Source organism: Scomber japonicus, unplaced genomic scaffold (genome assembly GCF_027409825.1).
Source record: "Scomber japonicus isolate fScoJap1 unplaced genomic scaffold, fScoJap1.pri scaffold_500, whole genome shotgun sequence".
Classification (NCBI taxonomy): Eukaryota; Metazoa; Chordata; class Actinopteri; order Scombriformes; family Scombridae; genus Scomber; species Scomber japonicus.
Window position 1 is genome coordinate 22,501 of NW_026518557.1, and position 10,023 is coordinate 32,523.

At 43.4% G+C, this 10,023-nt stretch overlaps 1 protein-coding gene across 1 annotated transcript in view; it reads right to left on the reverse strand.

Moving 5' to 3' along the window:
* The window catches only part of LOC128354730 (arf-GAP with GTPase, ANK repeat and PH domain-containing protein 1-like), a gene marked incomplete at both ends in the record, with an annotated part of 19,379 nt that extends 9,506 nt beyond the window's left edge, over positions 1–9,873 (reverse strand). The window contains one exon of the mRNA XM_053314903.1: positions 9,739–9,873. Coding sequence (XP_053170878.1) covers positions 9,739–9,873 — 135 coding nt within the window. The remainder of the gene's footprint in view (positions 1–9,738) is intronic.
* Between the last annotated feature and the right edge of the window lie 150 nt (positions 9,874–10,023).

Below are 10,023 nucleotides of genomic sequence, written 5' to 3' on the forward strand. Positions count from 1 at the left end.
AGCTGGGTTTATCCTCTCAGCTGTCTCCTGATTGGACGAGGCCTCTCTCACATACATGTCGGTGTGGTGTGGCGTGCCCCCCACCTCCCCTCCCCTCCCCTCCCCCCCTCCCCTTTACCTGGCAGGCTGTATTTTACGTTAAGTGTTAAGAACAGTTATGATAAGGCCGCTCTAAATATTTAAACTGCACGGTTAATACGGTTTAACTTTGATCCATCAATCTCAGTTCTGCTCTGAGAAGCTGCCATTTCTCTTCTAATGGAAACGTCTCCCCTTTGATCAGATTTATGGCGGGGCTGCACCACCGGGCCGGGGCATAAAGGTGGAGGAGGGGGGGCAGGAAGGGGGGGGGGGGGGGGCTGACTCTGCAGTGTTTCACTCTTTAAAGTCAAACAGTAGAGATACACACAGCTGCAGATATCAGCTCTGTCACACACACTTTAACATTTATAACTATAACTATATATAAATATCAGAGCTGCAGAGATTATAGACGATTAGTAATAATTAATCGATCAATAGTGGAAATAATTGTTAGTTGCAGCCATCAATAAAATAATAATTGAGTTTAAATTATAGAGGAGATGTTTAAGTTTCCAAATATACTAAATACACCAAGATATCAGGATATAATTAGTTCAATAAAAGCACATCAAGTTATTATTATTTAAATGTATTATTAGTTTTTAATCTTGCTACTCTTGTCTGTTTGATGCCTTCTTCTTCTTCTTCTTCTTCCTCTTCTTCTGCCTCCTCTTCTTCCTCTTCCTCTCCTTCTGCCTCCTCTTCTTCCTCTCCTTCTGCCTCCTCTTCTTCCTCTTCCTCTCCTTCTGCCTCCTCTTCTTCCTCTTCTTCTTCCTCTTCTTCTTCTTCCTCTTCCTCTTCCTCTTCTTCTTCTTCTTCTTCTTCTTCTTCTTCTTCTTCTTCTTCTTCTTCTTCTTCTTCTTCTTCTTCTTCTTCCTCTTCCTCTTCCTCTTCCTCTTCCTCTTCCTCTTCCTCTTCTCTTCCTCTTCCTCTTCCTCTTCTTCTTCTTCTTCCTCTTCTTCTTATTAATATTAATATTATTATTATTAGGGCCCGAGCACTGACCAGCATGAAGCCCTATTGTATCTATAAACCGACATGCATTGGGGGGGGGGGGGGGGGGGGGGGGTGTTGTTCATCGCTTTAATTATTATTATTATTATTATTATTATATTTACTACAGTGTTTCACATCATATATCTTCAAATAAAAACATGTTATTTTATATACATATATTTAATATCTCTATTTTCTAGATACTGCATGGTACTTTTTGTATTATTTTATTATATATTAGTTTTATTAGTAAAAACATTTGGGTATTTTAAGTAATAAGCTTTTAGTTTTCTCCGTTAGATAGTTAGAGATGTGTCTGGGTTTGTCTTGAAGGATCAATGAAGTATCTATCTATCTATCCATCTATCATTTATAGTTATTTATAATTATTAAATTCTCGACTGTGAGGAGGAGGAAGAGGAACTCTCTAATTTACACATTAGAGTTTATTATTAAACTGTTAAATATCACAGTCAACATTTAATATCTTTTCAGCTGTTTCAATGATTAAAATCAATATGTTGACACCAACATTGGCATCAAACCTGACTGAATATGACTTTAAATGTCTAGATTTTTCACTTTTTAAAATCTATCATATTACATTTATTTCATTTATTGTTTTCATCTTACATCTTAAACTACCCTCATATCTTATATCTGTGGAACTGATTTTTGGGAGCCTCATGTCGGCCAATCTCAATATAATTGAACCCACATGTGAATGCCTATAATATAATTGTGTGTATGAACAGTTTATTAAACCTTCACAACCTTTCTGAGCTGTCAGGAGAATGTTTGATAGTTTCCATCTTTCCTACAGAACCTGAACGCAGCACAGACCTGCTCACATTCAAACACCTGAAACTAATTTACCTGTTCACACACCTTCAGTTAATGAGCGTGTGTGTGTGTGTGTGTGTGTGTGTGTGTGTGTGTGTGTGTGTGTGTGTGTGTGTGTGTGTGTGTATACATGCTTTAAGGTGTCATGTAGTGTACTTGTGAACATGTATGAGTGATGGTCCATGAGTGGTCATCTGAGCTCGTTAGCGTGCACTAACGAAGCGCCCTGCTTCTGCACTCTGACACAGATTACAGAGAAGAAGAAGAGGAGTAGTGTGTGTGTGTGTGTGTGTGTGTGTGTGTGTGTTGGGGGGGTTCATGTCGCTGTAATTAGGCTAATTAAATTAGCGCGCTGATGGACGAGGGACCACAGTGCTGTCACCCCCCCCTCCTCCCCCTCTCCATCCCTCACACAGAGGTCACTCCTCCCAACCGGACGAGGCTTCACTTCCCATTACAGCAAATTACATGTTACGCACACACACACACACACACACACACACACACAGACACACACACACACACACTGAGTCACAGCCTAAAACAAAGAAACAGATAAAGATATAAACACAGTCGACCTCTTGAACTCCCCATTATATCTAATTTGCTCTTTTTAGCTCATTTTTTGACTCTAATCGTGTCTTTGCTCATAAAAGCAGGAAATGATGAGTCTGTGTTTGCTTCACTGTGAAATCTATGAGCACTGACCGGACAGAAAAACTAATATTTTAACATGTTTCTGTCCTGATTTTACACTTTTATGTAAGAAAATGTGAAAATGTGTATTAAAATGTTATCTTAAATTTAAAAAAAATGTCTTATGTGTTCAATTAAAGCAGCGTTCATGTCATCTTCAGATTTTCAGCGTTCATGTCATTTTCGACTGTTACTAAATCATAATTATCAATATCAGCAGCTGGATTTAATGTATTATTGAGTCTATTTTCATTTAAAGCTTCTAAAAAATAACCATAAATGATCAATTAATGTACAAAGCTGATCAGTTCTGACCAGTAAACCCAATTAATCAATCACTTTAATCAATAGAAGATCAATAGGAAGCAGTCCAGTTTAAATAATGTGAATTTATTAAGAAGAAAAGTGAATATTTGGGTGTGTATGATGAGCATTCTTCATTATGTTACGATGTTTTATTGATTATTAGATGAATTAAAATGATCAAATAGAATAATTGATGGTTTTAAATGTGTGAATGAAAAAGAAAGAGACATGTAATAAAAGTGATGAACATGTTTTTCTCTCTCTACACAAACACGTCCGTCTCTTTCCATCAACCACACGCCGCATTTAAAACGCCGCGAGGAAGGACACGACGACTCCTCATCACCCCCCCCACCCCCCCCCCTCCTCCCCTCGCTGCGACACACAAAAAAATTGTCATGACGACGAGTAGGGCCAATTATTTTTAACGCTAAATGTTGTGGTCACTCATGCAATTCATCCGCTCACTACTCCCTTCTTTCTCTCTCTTTGTGCAGCCGCTATAACTCATCAAAAGCTTTATTACATTTACGACGCTCGGCCCACACACACACACACACACACACACACACACACACACACACACACATTGATACACACACACACACAAATTGATACACACACACAAACCAATCATGTCAAATTAGTGCGAATCAGCGTTTCTTCACCGGGAGCCTCTGCTTGTCGCCGTGACGATCCAGCTGATTATGAAACTGAATATGAGCGCTGTAATTAAAGAACCCCCCCCCCCCCCCCCCCCCCCCCAATCATTACCACCCCCCCACGACCCCGACCCGCCACGATCAGACAGGAAACTAAGGAAGCGAAGGTCACAGAAACACACTCCATTCATAAAAAGTGAATAAAAACTTCTACTAGTACTACAGTCTAATTAGAAAACTACAGGTATTATAATATTGTATTATTATAATGTAAACTGTTTTTTTATGTATATTTATTGTTGGGTTGGTTCATTTGTAATAACGCTTCCTGTCTTATAAACTGTTCATATATTCTCTGTGTGAAATCTTTACTTTATTTGTGACTCCAGCTGTTAGTAGTGATGTAGAGGAGTAAAAAAAACTGCAATATTTACCTCTGAAATGTAAAATAAAGGTATAAGTGGTTTAAAATAGAGGTAAAAATAATGATATTATTCTTTATTTATGTATATTAAAATGAAAAATAAACATAGTGCTTTACTGTAATAGAGAAAAGAGAGAATAAATGGTGAAACTACAGAAGTTGTAAGTATTTAAAGGTGCAGTGTTTAGGGTTTAGTGGCCTCTAGTGGTGAGGTTACAGATTGCAACCATCACCAGTCAGTGTTTGGTTTGTCTGCTCTGGGCTTCTGTAGAAACATGGCGGTCTCTGTGAAAGAGGACCCGCTCTTTACGTAAATAAGACGGCTCGTCTCAGGTAACAAAAATACAATTTTACAGTAATAAAAACATACTAATGAATATTAATTAAAGTACAAGTACCTCAAAGTTTTGCTGAAGTACAGGTGAGTGTAGATGGGTGTACAGGTGAGTGTACAGGTGAGAGTACAGGTGAGTACAGGTAAGTGTACAGGTAAGTGTACAGGTGAGAGTACAGGTGAGAGTACAGGTGTGAGTACAGGTGAGAGTACAGGTGTGAGTACAGGTGAGTGTACAGGTGAGTGTAATAGTGAGAGTACAGGTGAGAGTACTGTGTACAGGTGAGTACAGGTGAGTGTACAGGTGAGAGTACAGGTGAGTGTACAGGTGAGAGTACAGGTGAGAGTAGAGAGTACAGGTGAGTGTACAGGTGAGAGTACAGGTGAGTGTACAAGTGAGAGTACAGGTGAGAGTAGAGAGTACAGGTGAGAGTACAGGTGAGTGTACAGGTGAGAGTACAGGTGAGTGTACAGGTGAGTGTAATAGTGAGAGTACAGGTGAGTGTACAGGTGAGAGTACAGGTGAGAGTACAGGTGAGTGTACAGGTGAGAGTACAGGTGAGTGTACAGGTGAGTGTACAGGTGAGAGTACAGGTGAGTGTACAGGTGAGAGTACAGGTGAGAGTACAGGTGAGAGTACAGGTGAGAGTACAGGTGAGTGTACAGGTGAGTGTACAGGTGAGAGTACAGGTGAGTGTACAGGTGAGAGCACAGGTGAGTGTACAGGTGAGAGTACAGGTGAGAGTACAGGTGAGTGTACAGGTGAGTGTACAGGTGAGTGTAATAGTGAGAGTACAGGTGAGTGTACAGGTGAGAGCACAGGTGAGAGTACAGGTGAGAGTACAGGTGAGAGTACAGGTGAGTACAGGTGAGTGTACAGGTGAGAGTACAGGTGAGAGTACAGGTGAGTGTACAGGTGAGTGTACAGGTGAGAGTACAGGTGAGTGTACAGGTGAGTGTACAGGTGAGAGTACAGGTGAGAGTACAGGTGAGAGTACAGGTGAGTGTACAGGTAAGTGTACAGGTGAGTGTACAGGTGAGAGTACAGGTGAGTGTACAGGTGAGAGTACAGGTGAGTGTACAGGTGAGTGTACAGGTGAGAGTACAGGTGTGAGTACAGGTGAGTGTACAGGTGAGAGTACAGGTGAGTGTAGATGAGTACAGGTGAGTGTACAGGTGAGAGTACAGGTGAGTGTAGATGAGTACAGGTGAGTGTACAGGTGAGTGTACAGGTGAGTGTACAGGTGAGAGTACAGGCGAGAGTACAGGTGAGTGTACAGGTGAGTGTACAGGCGAGAGTACAGGTGAGAGTACAGGTGAGAGTACAGGTGAGTGTACAGGCGAGAGTACAGGTGAGAGTACAGGTGAGTGTACAGGTGAGTGTACAGGTGAGTGTACAGGTGAGAGTACAGGCGAGAGTACAGGTGAGTGTACAGGTGAGTGTACAGGTGAGTGTACAGGTGAGAGTACAGGTGAGTGTACAGGTGAGTGTACAGGTGAGAGTACAGGCGAGAGTACAGGTGAGTGTACAGGTGAGTGTACAGGTGAGAGTACAGGTGAGTGTACAGGTGAGTGTACAGGTGAGTGTACAGGTGAGTGTACAGGTGAGTGTATACTTATATCAGTTCCATAATCTGAACATGCATACTAATTTTCTAAAACACAAACAGATGCTGTATGAACTCACAGTGACTCTGCAGATCAGCTGACTGCAGCTCTGTGTGTGTGTGTGTGTGTGTGTGTGTCTGTGTGTGTGTGTGATGATGCGATGCTTCTGACCAATTAGAGGATGGCGAGTGTTTTAAGTGGCTGAGAGCCGAGAGCTGAGCGGCGTCATTACTGAAGTCCTCACCGCAAATTAAGGTCACGCTAAGAAATAATTAAAGAGAGTGTGTGTGTGTGTGTGTGTGTATCAGTGAGTGTGTGTATCAGTGAGTGTGTGTATCAGTGAGTGTGTGTTTGTGTGTACTCACTCACAGCATGTACCCAAAAAACAACAAAGGCAAATACAAAACACACAAATTGCTATGCACTAATACACACTTTCAGTTACAGTAACACACACACACACACACACACACACACACACACTTACAAACACACAAATACACACTGTCTCTCTCACACACACACACACACACTTACAAACACACAAATACACACTGTCTCTCACACACACACATACTGCAATTACACACTGTCTTACAGACACTGCCACACACACAAACATATAGACAATACACACATACACACACACACACACACACACACACAAACATAAAGACAATACACACATACACACACACACACAAACATAAAGACAATACACACATACACACACACACACAGCAACAAAATCACACTAAGAAACCAACACACACACTTGGGTTGAACAAAACATCACACTGAGACAAGCACAGTGAACTCGCAACATGACAACAGAGACAGAGACACACACACACACAGACACACACACACACAGACACACACACACACACACACACACACACACACACACACACACACACACACACACACAGAGCTGCAGGCTGCTGTCGTGTTTCGGGCGTCGACAGAAAACATTAAACTCATCGTTCTGCTGGATGATTAAAAAACTGATTAATTTGGGATAATGACGAGAAAAACACAAGGAGACAGTGTCAGAGACAATAACACACACACACACACACACACACACACACACACACACACACACACACACACACACACACACACACACACACACACGGAGGAATAATTAAGAGGATAATAAGGCAGCGTTTAGTGTGGAAAGCTTCCTCCTGGGTCTCACACACACTGATACACACACACACACACTGATACACACACACACACACACACACACACACACACACACACACACACACACACACACACACACACACACACACACACACACACACACACATACAGAATTAAGGGATGTTTGCCAAAGTGAGGGACAGTGGTGGGAATGATTAGTTGTGTGTGTGCTGAGTGTCTGTGTGTGTGTCTGCTGCCCCCTGCTGGTCAAACTCAGTAACTACAGCTCAACACATTCACACTGACTAACTTCCTGTCTCCTGCTTCTCTCTCTCATCCTCTAATATCTGATTATTTAACCCTCCTGTTGTGCTACCGGGTCAATTTGACCCTATCTCTTTTGACTGTTCCTTCCTTCTCTCCTTCCTTCTTTCCTCTCCTTACTTCCCTCCTTCCTGATTTCCTTTTTTCTCACTTCTTTCCTCTTTCCTTCCTTCCTTCTTTCCTCCATTCCTTCTTTCCTCCTTTCCTCCCTTCCTCATTTCCTTCTCCGTCTCTCTCCCTCCCTTCCTCTTTCTCTGTCTCTCTCTCTCTCTCTGACTGTCTCTCTCTCTCTGTCTCTCTATCCCTCCCTCTCTCTCTCTCTCTCTATCCCTCCCTCTTTCTCTCTCTCTCTCTCCCTGTCTCTCTCTCTCTCTCTCTCTCCCTGTCTCTCTCTCTCTCTCTCTCTCCCTGTCTCTCTCTCTCTCCCTGTCTCTCTCTCTCTCCCTGTCTCTCTCTCTCTCTCCCTGTCTCTCTCTCTCTCTCCCTGTCTCTCTCTCTACTCCTGTAGTTTTCTAACATGTCAGATAAAGGACTAGTTTCACTTTAAATGCTGCTGTTTCTATGGAAACGCTGCTTTATCTCCTTTATTCCTGCTTCCTGTTATGTGTAATAAAGTGGAATGAATTTTATTATCATTTTGATCAATTATTCATCTATTTCATTCATGTTTCCTCTCTTTTAATCTTTTTAAACCAAGTTATAATCTTTAAATTTTATTAAACTGTATCTTTTATTTCATTTTAACCTCATTTAATAAACTTTTTTCTCTTATTTTTATTGATTTATTTATTTTCTCTTGTTTATTTCATGTTATTTTAATTTTCTAAACATTTTTATCATCCTTAATTTTATTCCTTCATTGTTTTAATTCCTGATTATTTCCATTATTGATTTATTGATGAGTTTATTTCCTCAGATATTCAGTTTAACATTATTTAAAGGGTTAAAAATATTCACATTTAAAAAGATGGAAACAGAGAATTTGGGCTTTTTTCTTATTTTAAGTTATTGATTATCAGGATGATCAGTGATGTATTGATCAGGATGTAACTGATGAATCATTTCAAGGTGAAGACATCACAGCGCTGTCTCTCTGAGTCTGAGATGAAGGAAGTGTCCGGGTCAGTCAGCACCTCCACCTCCTCCTCCTCCTCCTCCTCCTCCTCCTCCTCTTTATCTCTGACTCTTTTATTATCATCCCTTTCTTTTTTTTTTTCTTCCTCCCATCGATGTGATAAAACTTAATTGCTGTTCGGTTTGAGCTAAATAGCTTCAGCGGCTCCATTTCATTCCTAATTGAGGAGTGATTAAGAGTCCCAATGGCCGAATGTCACCTTCCCCCAGAGGACCCTTCCTGCTGGACCCCCCCTCTGGCGCCCCCCATTACCCCCTCTGACCACCCCGTTACCCCCTCGTTACCCCCTCTGAGCCCCCTGAATCCTCCCGTTATCCCCTCTGACCCTCCTGAATCCCCCCATTACCCCCTCTGACCACCCTGAATACCCCCATTACACCCTCTGACCCCCCCGATTCCCCCTGTTACCTCCTCTGACCCCCCTGAATCCCCCTGTTACCTCCTCTGACCCCCCTGAATCCCCCCATTACCCCCTCTGACCCCCCTGAATCCCCCTGTTACCCCCTCTGACCTCCCTGAATCCCCCCGTTACCCCCTCTGACCACCCTGAATCCCCCTGTTATCCCCTCTGACCCCCCTGAATCCCCCTGTTACCCCCTCTGACCACCCTGAATCCCCCTGTTATCCCCTCTGACCCCCCTGAATCCCCCTGTTATCTCCTCTGACCTCCCTGAATCCCCCCGTTACCCCCTCTGACCCCCCTGAATCCCCCTGTTATCTCCTCTGACCTCCCTGAATCCCCCCGTTACCCCCTCTGACCCCCCTGAATCCCCCTGTTATCCCCTCATTACCCCCCCTGAATCCCCCCATTACCTCCTCTGACCCCCCTGGACCCCCCCGTTACCCCCTCTGACCCCCCCGATTCCCCGTTACCCCCCTCTGACCTCCCTGAATCCCCCCGTTACCTCCTCTGACCCCCCTGGACCCCCCCGTTACCCCCTCTGACCCCCCCGATTCCCCCTGTTACCCCCTCTGACCTCCCTGAATCCCCCTGTTACCTCCTCTGACCCCCCTGATTCCCCCTGTTACCCCCTCTGACCCCCCTGATTCCCCCTGTTACCCCTCTGAGCCCCCCGTTACCCCCTCTGACCACCCTGAATTACCCCGTTACCCACTCTGACCCCCCTGAATCCCCCCATTACCCCTCCCGCAGGTATTTGGGGCGTCTTACCGTCCTGGAAGACCCTCTCCACGTTGAGCCCGTAGGTGGCGCAGGTCTCGTAGTAGGTGCAGCGTTTGAGGTCGTTGGACAGTTTTCGGGCTCGGCTGTCGTCGATGACTCGAGGGTTCGCTGAGCTGATGGCGTCTGAGAGGAGAGAAGAGAGAGAAGGGAGAGAAAGAAAGAAAGAAAGGAGAAAAAGAAGAGAGAGTGAAGTTTTCATGTTTTACAGTCAGATGAAATCTTTATATCAGCTGCTTTAAATCTGATACTGTAGTTTGTTTTCAATGTTAGATT